This window comes from Equus asinus, chromosome 4, assembly GCF_041296235.1.
Source record: "Equus asinus isolate D_3611 breed Donkey chromosome 4, EquAss-T2T_v2, whole genome shotgun sequence".
NCBI classification, from domain to species: Eukaryota; Metazoa; Chordata; class Mammalia; order Perissodactyla; family Equidae; genus Equus; species Equus asinus.
The window spans coordinates 102,709,969-102,723,067 of NC_091793.1; the positions used below are offsets into that span (position 1 = coordinate 102,709,969).

Below are 13,099 nucleotides of genomic sequence, written 5' to 3' on the forward strand. Positions count from 1 at the left end.
TAAAACACATAAGAGATATTAAACGGATAGTAAGTAAACCAGTGGCTTGCGTGATATAGGCAAAACTCATAGAATGTGTTAAGTATAGATAAGCAGTTAGCAAGTAGCTTGTTAGACACAGGCAGAATTCATAAGATGTATTAAATACAGACAGCATGCTACTAACTTGTAAGACATACCCAAGATAGAATAGAAATATGATGTAACAAATTAGACGGTAGCTTATACGTAGGAAGAAATGGAAAGAACCAATTATTCTCATGTCACCTCTGGGCAGACAATTGTCACCCCCAAATTTAGTCACCCACTGGTGACATACAGTATAGACTCATTCTGGCTCCCCGTATGCTTTACCTAAAAAAGGCCGATGAAACACATGGCTGTTCAGCAGGCTAATTACAGAGCCATAGCTGTGGCCAGGTGCCTTACATCTTTGTGGTAGAGCAAGGGTGTGTCATTGGCACAGGGGATTTTCTGTCTGGGGACCCCTTTGTGCAAACCTCAACTCTGGTCCTGGTAACAACACCATTAGCAGAGAAGGCTGATGCAGCCTATATGAACATTGGATAAATCAGGATTCAGGTAGCGTGCTTCCTTTCCCATGCTTACACTTATTAGAAATGTGTTAATTGTCCCATTTAGCTCTCCTCATCTCTCATTGTGTGTTTTAAATTGATTTAAATCCTGTGATTTGAGCATTTTAGTTCAATGCATATAGCTTTCCGTCTGTGACCAGTGGAGTACTTTGCCTGGTGGTATACCTGGAAGTTACCTTTGAATCAAGGTAAACGCCCACAGGAAACATAACTAAGGCAGCTATTCACGTGTTTTTTTTCAGAGTCTTATTGACCAGTTTAATTTTAAGGAATTCATGCAGATTTGGGTTAAGGAGTTCCATCCTCTCTAAAAACAAAATTTACTCCTCATCTCAAAAGGATATAGATCAAAGATGGAGGGAAAATGGAGACAACCTGGACTTCAACTCTGTGGGGTTTTCAGTTAAATTACTTTTTTGACAAGTTGACTGAATAACTAAAGGTTTAAATAATTTTGTCCATACCTAAAAGGGAAATGCCTAACACGTAGCTAGGTTACCAGGAACAATGAAAAAGTACAAAAGAAGGATTAAAAGAGGAGTCAACAAGCTAAACATGAATTATTTTGAGGAAAAAAAAGGAATTTTCCTAGGCAGCTGGTGTGATTAATATACTAATTTTATGGCAAATAAAGAAAAATATGGTATTTATGCTGCCAGAAGTATAAAGTGTTCTAAATAAATGCTCCTTGCAACACAGATTAATAATTCTGTCAACTTCTAGTTTTATTTTAATTAAGTGTATGAGGAAACTATGAGATCTATTGCAAGAAGAATTTGCTGCTTACAAGGAGTAAAGCTAGACCCAACTGAGGGCTTGGATTATGTTCTCTTTTTGCCTCGTCATTGCTTATACCTGTTAAGTTGTTCTTGAAGCAAATCTAGTCTTTGCTCCACTTCTCCATAGGTGAGGTCACTTTCAGTTTCAGAGATCCCCCAGGCAGCTCGCTGAAGTGCTGAGGGACTAGACTCATCAGCCTGAGTCTGGGTGTTTTCTCGTTCCCAGCCTCCCATGTCAGCGATATCTGTGGGAAGTAACAAGATGGATGTCAACTTCCTTGGGTTCCCATTTGCATGAGTAACAGAGAGAAATCCACAACACAAGCAGGAAGGGATCTTGGAAGTACAACCTGAAGACAGAACCAGAGTGACTCAGACCTGTCTAAGAGCCACAACCAATTGAAAGCTGAGTCCCACCCACTCTGACCCTTCATCTCCATGTGAATAAAAACATATCGCTGGTTATGAGTCTTGAATACAACTTTGCCTTCTTTCTGTTCGTGCTAAGAGGAGACATGGATGGTCAACCCAAAACTCTGATTAAAGAACAGTGATTTCATGCTTTTATATTTGGGAAGAAACAGCACCATTTGTACTGCTTCCCCTCTGATGTAAGATTTTAGGGCTCTTTCCCCCAGGATAATTTGCATACTTCATGATTCAAAGTGCGCCCCAGGAGAGCCATGGAGACGTCCTGATCTTCAGGTACATTCCCTTAGGCCAACCCAACTCAAAGTAGAGGCAAGGAACTATGAGCCATTAAAAGTGGGAAGGGCCCTAAAAGTCCTCTAGTCCCATGACACCCTTCCATGTTCTTCATTTCCTGGTAGCTCCCTTCGCACTGTCCTTTAATATAGTCACATTAATTTCCAATATTTTTCTTGTGGCTCTTTTATTTAAAATATTTTTATGTTCTATACTTTAAAACATATTGCTTATCTGTTCAAGTCCACTTTTCAAATGCTCTGAGTGTCCATTATGTGCCAGGCACTCTGCTAAATGTGGAGGAATTAAAGACCAAGAAGATACAGGCCCTGCAACCTGAGGAATTCAGTCTACCAAGGTTTCAATAATTTTTCATCCAGAGATTCATTTTCTGAGCTTCTTTTAATTTACTGTTTCTCCTACAATCTGTATATGCTAGTTATCAATATTTGAGGGAAAATATAATATCTTACTTTTCCTCTCATTTTTGTCCTATACTTTTGATGGCTTTCACTATGCTTTCTTACCTTCTACATTTTATGTATCTACAGAAGGGCTTGAAATGAATAGAAGGTTGGAAAACAAAACCCATGAAAAAGTACTAGTGAAGTTTGGAGTTTATTTCAGGGATAAAGAAGGAGCAAGATATTTTTCTCACTGCAAGGCTAGGAGGAGGAAAAGACTACCTAAAACTGGTCTTCCTTTTCACATGGAAATAGATTTGAATTACAGAAAGTGATTTTGGTTTGATAGAAAAGCTTTTTTTTTGGACACGTAGCTATGATTAAACACTGACAAAAGTTACGTAAACTCAAGGAATTTATATTCTGGGCTATTTTTAAAAGTTGGATAGGAAGTAACCGATTTGAGGAGGATTAGCTATGATTCTAGAAGCAGGGAACAAGCTTCGTAGGACTTCTTGAAGTCCCTACATTTTCCTACGATTTCTCCTAAAGTACAGATAGCTTAAAAGCATCCTCTTTCTCCAAGTAGCAGACAAAATTTCTGTATCCTTTCTTCATGGTTTTTCTGTCACTATCCTTTTATCATTGAATACACTGAGATTTCTCTAATAAGGTGCCTACAATTTATGCCTCCATTGGGTGAAGTTGTAACAAAGAAATTAGCATATCCAAAGAGAGCATTAGAAAAATGCAAGGTCAGGGTTCCCTGTTCTGTGGAAATAGCTCACAGGTCTCAGAGAACTTGCTATGAATTCCAAAGGGTTCTTTGTGCTTCCTTAGCCTATAGGATCCTAGTGCTTTGTTTTTTGTTTTTTTTTTTAAGTGACAGTATATAATCTCTTTTGATGTATTACCAAACACAACAACATGAAAATAAACATAGAAAAATGATATTGCTGGAGTTTCAAGTAATATATCAGCAGATTTTCACTGAAAAGTATGATTTACTATTCACAGATATGTGACTCTATTTAAAATGCAAAACAATAATATAATGTTTTACTGCACTAGGTTTCCAATTTGGGAGCAGCAATGCCAACCAAACATTCAGACGCACAGATCAATGGTTTGGTGAGGCCAACGCTTGCCCCTGTAGGCTCCTGCTAGCTGATTAAGGTAGGAATCTTTAAAGAAGACAATAAGAACTGACAGGAGGGAAGTTACATTTTATGTTCAGAAGTTTTGTACCAAGAAAGCTTACACAGTTTCTGCCGATGCTTAGCAGCTCTCTCATTCTCAAATCATATATAATAAATTGATTTGGTGCATCACATGTAATAAATTATGTAGGATTATACTTTTTCTTCAGTGCACGTTATCTTCTCCTAGCAAAAATGAATAAAATGTAAACTATTAAAGGCTTCCTTGATTATAATTTACTCTTTTATTAAAATCTGGGTATGTGTGATTAGCTTGTGTTAACAGCAATATGAAAAAAAGGAGTTCAAAGGGAAAATCACGGTTAGTGGTCTTAATCAAAATGAACATCCTTGTAGACACTTTCTAAATATAGCTCAGAAAGAATCTGCACTTGGTTGCCTTGGAAAATGTTGCTATAGTTGCAAGACACATTTCTGGAAATGGATGAACAGAAAGGAAACTTTCACTTTGCTCTGGGTACACAATTTTCCTAGAGTCAACTTTTGACCTCAATTTAAGTAGGATCAGAGTCCATTCAATTTGTTTTTTTCTTTTTAGTTTTGTCTAAAGGTGCTCCTCTGTTGGAGTCGGCATGACAAATGCCAGGAATGTAAGTGAAATTTCCTATTGACGATAAAACTAAATTTTGTGAAGATTTAGTAATTCAAACTGCACCAGTTACAGCTACACTCTACATATTATTCAAATTCTCAAACATTCCACAGTACTTCACCTTAAAAAACCATTAGGGAATGAAATTTGCAGTGAATGAAGTTTTAGAATTCTCCATTGGTTGGTCCTATTAGTAAATTGATTAACCGTGTGTCACACTGATTGACTTTATATGACATTGATTATGTTTATTCAATCATGCATATTTAACTATGCATTTTCTGGTTAATTGTCTATATTTAAATAGAGTTTGCATTGTAAATCTTGGAAAATTAAAATTTGTAGATATTAAAATTATTTGTTAAAATACTATTTTTTAATTGTGCATTTGGAATAGCTAGTTAAAAATAATTGGAAAAAGTGGCAAAGAAAAATATAAGATGCAGGGCATGAGAATTCACTGTCAGCAAGAGTCATTATGAAGTTGAATAAAATCCCCCAAATATATGTTTAATGCCTTGTCACTTGCGACTATAAAACTCAAGAGGAAAACAACAAGAAGTACTTTTTAAAAAATCAGGCCTACTCTCAGCTGACTTTTGGAGACAGTAGAGATGGTTCAGCAAGCTCTTCAGAACTTCCATGATACAACCTTTTTCTATTTTTAGCACTTCCCAGAATCCGTTTTCATAAATAACTAAAACGGGACATTTGGTAATCACATCTAATATTCCATTCTTCCATTGTGATAAATGAGGTCCTATTTTCATTCACTTCATCAAGATTTTAGATTGTCCAGAGAACATTTGCATATATTCTTAGCTTACTTCAACATGGGGTCATGGCCAAAGCTGATTTGATAAGATAAAGAAAGAAACTCTGAAAAAAATGTAAAGCCCAAGCGTCCTAGATTCAATAAAACTTTTGTTGTCAAATATAGTCACTTTGAATAATGGTGATGATGATAGGTAATATTTACTGCATGCCAAAATTTTGCTCTCCTGCCAAGCCAAGAACATCCTATTTTTCCTTCTTTTCTGTTACATTCTTTTGATTTTTTGCTACACCTTCTTTATCTCTACATTTTTATATCTCCAGGGATATAGTTGATGATTAAAGGGTTGGCAAATAAAACCTGTGAGAAAATACTAAACTGAGTTGGGATTTTATTTCAGAGAAAGTAATTTCTGCATGTTATCTTGTTTAATAATCACAATTGACAAGTTGGTTAGAAAATATTATTCCTGTTTTAAAGATGTGCACTGAGTCTTATCTGGGGGTGGCGTGGGGAGTCACTTATCCAAAGTCATAAAGGGAGCAAGTGACAGATTTGGGGTTGGAACCCAAGCAGTCTGACCCACACCTATTCTTGCACCCACTTAATAGGTAACTCTAACTAGATCTGTAAATCTAGCTCCTGTTATGCTAAGTTAATTGTTCTTCTATGTGATTGTTCTCAAGTTTTCTTGAGTTTCTCATCCTTTAGCATCAAATCTGCATGCGTTAATCAAGCATTATTACCCATCTCATGAATATTTTCTGCAAAAAACCCACATATTTGGGTATTCCTTTTGGTAGAGATGTTAAACAAATGTGTTCAAATGAGTTGGATCAAGAGCATACTTTATTAGGGGCATTTCTCTTTATTTTCTGACAATTCCCAGTAAAATGAAATTCTTTTTGGCAATTATTGTATTGGCCTTTCATGCTACGAAACAACAGTGTTGGGGGTGAGGAATGGGTACAGAAGATACATATAAGAATCAACCGGTTAGCCCTCTTAAAATGCTCATTGATTCCCTCTCTCTGTTGGAATCACTACAATAGACATTCCCACAATGCTCTACGTGGCATTACACTAAGTCTGGTCACAAAAACCCTCTTCTGCTATCATTGTTTGGGTATAATTACCACTATTCCAGAATTGTACAAACATTGTAGATGATCTGAGATTTCAACTCTTTGCAAATATTTCATGAAGTATCAACAGATTAGATTAATATGTGTCAGTACAGCTCTTATTTGTGAAAAGTCACCATTTTTGATTAGCACTGAAGAGAGACAAACAGATTCCTGAGAAACTTGATTACCTTTACAAGAGTGACTTCTTTTATCTATGTGAATTCTTCCTGAGGTGGGCACTGTTTCTTCAAAATCAAGTCCCGCTGCTTTCCCTATTCCTGGAGGAGAATCTACTATTCCTGAGAAGAGAGGCTTTTGTTCGTCATCAATGGAGGAGATGAAAGATGAAGATCTGCTTTTTTTCTCTTCCAAGTGTTTCCTGGAACTCTGATAATTTCTTATGGTATCTACAGAGTCTTCAAGATCATTTGCCCCGTTTGCTTTGCCAAAATCTATTAAAGAAAAGTTATTTTATAGAAAATAATCAAATGTGAGACTCTATGCGTATTATCCTACCTAAAAAGATATAAACTATCTTCTTAATAGTAATGTTCTTTGAATAACTTTAACATAGAATTTTCTATAAAACCACCAGGAAAGTTGTTCTTTCTCTTTTTTCCTATTGAAAATGTAGCTACTTAAGGAGACTTTTTTTCTTAATTCAAGGGACATTAGATTATCTTTAATTAAACACATTATTCATTTCAAAATTAAAAGATTATCTGTGATAGTAATAATCTTTATATCTCAGAAGAAAAAACTGTGGATAACTTACAACCTTCTACATGCTCAACAGTCATTTGTATTCTTAAAATCTAGTGCACTATCTCTTTAAGGAAATGGAAAAGGGAGGGAAAATGCGTCCCAATTCTAAAATATCAACCCTTTGTACCTTGTTTGTTTTTAACCTCATGCCCTCTTATCTTCGGCAGCCATTCATACATTGCGAAGGTCGAAACTGGAAGCCTCCTTGTGGTAAAGGCTGGCGGGCTGAATTTCAACCTTAGTTCAATGAATGTAATGGCTTTGAGATTCTAAGCAGTTTGGTTGTGCAGCATATTGCGAAGAATATAAAGCTAAATACAGTAATTAAGGTAGGCTTACCTAATTACATTAAAGCCAATAGTGCATATTGGCTGTCTTATACTGAAATGTCAGGATAATTTCAGCACTGCAGGTTATGTTAGAACATATTTCAGTGGGAAAAACTCAGAGGCAAATCTCAGAACTTGCTTCCATTAGTGTCCTGGGGAGACGGTATAATTCTCCATCTGGTTACTGTGAATAACTAACCAATATACTCCAGAAGGTATATCATTTTCTAGAGAAATGGTTAAGACAGTGTCCCCATCTACTCTCTGCCTGGTTGTGCTTACTTTGTTATTTATAGAAGACCAAATAAACTGATTTAAGGCCACTCCAGAGAAACTTCCAACTGTTTTTTTAAATTCCCATATGGCAGGGAAATTAAACAGAGATTTTTTTCCTTCATTTTTTTAAACTATTATAATTTAAAATATGAGAAGCCAGAATGTAGCCCAAGGTAGAAATGGATAGAGTTTAAGAATCAGTTTCATGTGAAATTGTTATTAAGGAGTTAGTTTGTGTTCTCTCAATTAAAGTTAAACATAGCAAAAGCAGATTGCTTAATTTATTTTCTTTAAGATTTCACACTTGCTCATTGATCTCATCATTGCTGAGAAGACCATAGACCTTTCCAGCCTCAAGCATTGTAGACATCCTTGATTATTCAGTATCACGTATTCTTCTCCACTCAACCACTAATCTCATTGGCTGAAAATATTCAGATCAGCTCTTCCGACACAAAGCTTTTCTCTCCAGTGTCATTGACACAGCCCTCCTTAAGTCTCTAAACTTCATTCTTGTCATCTCTTCCTCCATTTTCTTTGATTTTAACTTCTGTCCTGAAAATTCAACATTCCCCACTTTATGAACATATCATTTCATTCCTCAAAAAATAATAGTTTCCAATTTTATGCTAGTAAATGTTAAAAAGAAGGAAAGCTTCACTTTTCTTAGTTATCCTTATAGCTGCTTAGTGAATTGCATCAGTCTGCTGCTCCTAAGTAACCCTTTAGGCAGTTCAAGCACCAGTGGGATGTGAATCAGCTCAGGCTTCTCATCTTCCCGAAAATGCTTTCCTTTTAAATGCCTTCATGGAATCTTTTCCAGCAGAAGCAAATGTAAAAGGAATTAACAAACAGTTCATATGCCTCCAGTCTAATTATGGATAAGGCTAACACGTATATTTGTAATGAATGTACATCACAAATTATTCAGCCACGCTGTGTCTTTGGCTTGAGAGGTCTTGGGAGTTTTCTGTATATTTTTAAATACTTACACACAGTAAAATGTTCCATCCCACCTATTACTTGGGCCTAGGTCTTAGTTTTCTAACTTATGGCTTTATTTTGAATGTTTAGGCACAAATTAATCAATTAGCATATATTGTTAAATTGAATGATAACTTGCTGATTTCAACTCAGGATAAGTATTCACAAAATGTTGTGAAAGAGGGATTATTTTTTAGTTCTTTAGTAAAATGGAGCAAATTACTTCATATATGTGGTATCTAAATCATTTAGGAAAATGTCCAGGTAAAAGCAGGATCATGAAAGAAGAAGAAAAAGTTCGATATGCTTGCATTTTCCAATTCTTTCTTTTTTCTTTTTTTTTGAGGAAGATTAGCCCTGAGCTAACTACTGCCAATCCTCGTCTTTTTGCTGAGGAAGACTGCCCCTGAACTAACATCTATGCCCATCTTCCTTTACTTTATACATGGGACGCCTACCACAGCATGGCTTTTGCCAAGTGGTGCCATGTCCACACCTAGGATCCGAACTGGTGAACCCCGGGCCGCTGAGAAGCAGAACGTGCCAACTTGACAGCTGTGCCACTGGGCCAGCCCTACGTTTTCCAGTTCTTAAGGGGAATTATTCCATATTTATTTCTGTGTTCATTGCCATTGGATGATCAGCCAGCTGCTTCCTGGATCCCAGACCATGTGAACAATTTCTTTGGTGCAGTCCAACTGCAACAACATTTTTCTGTTCCTTACTAGATAAATCAAAGCTGAATACGTTATCATTTAAAATGAAAGTTGAAATGACAGTCTATTTGTGGATTAAAAATGGAAACTGCTCAGGCTTAAGCTGGAGGTTGGCTGACGGAATACATGAAACTAAGCAGAAATACATTATAACTAGCCTCCAGGTACCTCTAGATTTTGATGGCCTGTTCCATTTCTTCCTTTTTCTAGTTAAACTGGATTATTGGACAGACATTAAATAGTGTTAGTTACTATTTTTCCTTAATGCTATTCTTATTCCATGTAGAAATAGCATTCTGAGGGAGTTTTACATTTTCCCCTTTGCTAGAAGTGAGAGTGTATAATCACTCCCATTACCAGCATTTTACGAAGAAAAGCTTTTGCCTGTTGAAGGCTCAAATTTGTTTTCTGATTTAGATTACTGAAAATCTTTATTTTTTTCATCCTTTGTTTCTGCAAGCTGACAGTTCTTCTCTTCCCCTTTTCTCAAAGGACGCAATTCTAAAGCATTTGTGATTTGTCTTGTGGGTGTCTCTCTGGGTTCAGAATGAACTGAAGCGCACAGAATAAGAGTGTCCTGATGGAGTGGTTGACCCCATCCATCTTAAGAATGATCCGATAAAATTCTTCCATTTCAAACAATCTGGGAACACACCCTTGTGCTACCTCCGTCTTTCATGGAGTCTTTCTCTCAGATTAACTACTATTTTTATTTGCCAGACCCAACAGCTAGACCTAACTTTTGGTCAAAAAAAGGCATTTAATGTACTCTCTCAGTATTTGAGTTTTAGATTTCCACTGATAACAATTTTGAGATAAGCTGAGCATTTGCCAGCCAGATGTATTAAAACAATTCCTTTCATGAGAAAATTGGGGTTTAAAATAATTTTCTTCATTTGATTTCAAGTACCTTAGCTCCTCTCCAGCTTCAAAGAATGTTGAAAGGCGACTAGTGTTATTTTCCATACAAATGCAAGATAAAAAGTTGTAAACTATTTTAAAAATTAAAATAAAGATACATTTATAGATGACTAAAATGAATAACAAGAATCAGCCATTATTCGTTATTGGAGAAGATAGTCCAAAGAGATGCCAAAGTATAATACAAATATATTTAAAAGCTTGATTTAATGACATTAGAATTAGTCCACTCCTCTTCTATAAAAATAAGTTTAAAAATGTATATATTTGTTCCTTACTTCAATAACTTTTATAGAAGTTATTTTGTTTTGAAGAAACACATTAAAAACTTACTGACTTTTGGATGACAACATGAAATCGCTGAACTAATATTACAAAGAAATAAAGTTTATTGTTATCCTTTGAAATGCAAGGTGTGATGAATTCAAGACACCTCCACCCTTATTTTCTGGAATATTAGATTTTTCCAGCTAAAAAATATAGAAGTGCCCATTTTAGTAAAAGTTATATGGGTAGGGAAATGAGAAAATTTCAATCTTTCTTTCCCTCCTCTGGGGATGTATGATATATCTATCAAAATGGGCTTCTATTTTTCATGACACGCATGGCACAATCTAAGTCCAGTGGAAAGAGGATACTGAAGATCTTTTTGCTTTGATTTCCATGCCTTTGGTTGGCACAGGCACATCTTTACCACTATTTTAATTTTTTTCCTGTTTTTGGGACCTCTTATATTGCTGTTCTCATTAGCTTATTCTCTGCCAAAAGGTCATTGGCTCCTTAAATCAGCCACTGGTAGTTACTTTGATACTGCATTTTCTGTCCATAGAAAGGGTTCAGCAGAATATTCCAAATATGTGGTCACAGAAGCACTATCAGTAAAAAATACATACGTGTGTGTGTGTGTCTCTCATGTGCCATTATACATGCTATTGCGTTACTATGTATATTATAAAATCCACACAACATAAAATTTAAAAAAATGTATTATTCCCATAACCCAATAGATCATAATGGCACACTCTGAAGTAAGAACAATCCAACTCTCAAGACTACTTAGAGACTTTTTCAGCATGTTCCAAATGACTGTGCCTCATTTCCTTCTATTCTGTCCAATCATCTGATCAATCCTCGTGGCCACTAAATAGGTCATTGAAGATTCATTTTTATTCTTCACTTTCTGTAACAATAACATTTTACTTCTGTCTCTGAAACTGTAGCATTTCCTCCTACAATGACCCTAGTGAGTTGAGAAGGACCTGGGCACCTCCATGCCAGAATTTTAGGAAGAAAAGAGAACTATTTGACGATACCTTCAAAAAATACAAGGTGTCCTCAAATTCGGACCTGAACTGACAACTTTCTCTTGTTGGGAAGCGAGTTTATTTCCTCAGAAGAAATGTGAAGCTCTTTCATCAACAAATTCATTTTAAGAGAGAAGTGATCCAATATGTTAAGCTTCTATTTTGTTCAAGTCAACTTGCCAGAGGTTCTATATATATACTTTCTTTTTTAATATGTCTTTTTGAATGTAAGCTCCTTAGCACCATGTGGCAGGCATGATTGGAAGGTTGGGGTGAGGGGTGGGGAGTTGAGGACTGAAGCCTGGAGAGTTCCAGCGCCTCACTGAGTAGGGAGTGAGTGGCAATGCAGGACTCCACCCCTGTCTGTCTTCAACGCCCAACCACATGTTGTTCCCTCTGGTTCTTGATGCCTGTGTGATTAATTCACAGTCATTAGTTCTCCTGGATGTCTGCCTTCAAGGTATTGTTTCACATGAGCAGTAAACTAACTCTAAAATAATCAATGCATTTTATGGGCAGCTTTTAGTTTATGTGTCCCCATATCATTTAGCATTAATTATCTCCCAAAAGTTCTCTGTTCTTTATACTTACTTATATGTGTGTTTTTCTCTTAGATATTGATTCTATATCAAGAAGGATATAATGAATGGCCACCTTGAGAGCATTAGATTGGAGTGACGGGGATTAAATCGCTTTCAGCAAATTTTACACTCACATGTAGCACCTTGGAGTCCTGAATACTGCAATAGGCTCTCAGGCTCTGAATAACTGGACTTAATTGTGTTTTTATATTGACCAAATCATGCTTACTCACTGTCACACCAGGAAACTTCAAAAAGCTGCAAGCAGGCAAATCCTACCATCTATACTTTATATAAAATGGATCTCATAGACTAAGTCTGTGATTAAAGGAAAAATTTTCAGAATCAATAGAAATGTCTAGTTGCATGAGCATAATATAAATTGTGACATTCTCTCAGAGACTTATCAGAAGATAAAAAAGATTATTTAGCTTCAGAATGAGGAAACTAAATAAGATTGAAAAGAGATTTAATAAATCTTCAACTGTAAGGGAAACATTATTACATAGACAACATTCTCAAGCTGTTCTTCATTTCCAGCAATATTGAAAGAAAAGATTAACTTCAGGATAAGAGATTTAGATTAAGTCTGTGGAAGAATAGCTTGACGGTAATGGTTCCGATTTTAGAAAAAGTCACCAGTATGGTGTGGTTGCATGTGTATGTGTTTCACGAGAGGGAGGTAAATTCCATTTAAGGGAACGATATGAGCAAAAACAGAGAAACAATTTATATGGAAGAGAAGGCAGGTTAGTTCACTTGAGCTGTAGAGCAAGTTGAACCTAGTAGATGATCTCCCTTAGGGAGAGAATTCAGGGAGAAGAGAAAAGGGCCAAGAAAAGAATTTGAGTTAGGAAGGCAAAAGGAGGAAGAGCATCAAAAGGAAGATGCTCAAATTCTATTTAATGAATTCATTCATTCTTTCAACAAATATTTGTTGAATACCTGCTATGTAACAAACAGTGAAGCTACAGGTGACAAAATATTTCCCACCTCCATGGAGCTTATGGTCTACAGGCAGAAAA

At 36.0% G+C, this 13,099-nt stretch overlaps 1 protein-coding gene across 2 annotated transcripts in view; it reads right to left on the reverse strand.

The window, feature by feature from the left end:
• KCNH7 (potassium voltage-gated channel subfamily H member 7) overlaps nucleotides 1-13,099 on the reverse strand; it is a 475,858-nt gene that overhangs the window by 13,852 nt on the left and 448,907 nt on the right. For both annotated transcript variants that reach the window (XM_070507994.1, XM_070507993.1), the window contains exons 13-14: nucleotides 6,387-6,650; nucleotides 1,452-1,620 (exon numbers count right to left, since the gene is read on the reverse strand). In XM_070507994.1, the coding sequence (XP_070364095.1) occupies nucleotides 1,452-1,620; nucleotides 6,387-6,650 (433 nt within the window). The remainder of the gene's footprint in view (nucleotides 1-1,451; nucleotides 1,621-6,386; nucleotides 6,651-13,099) is intronic.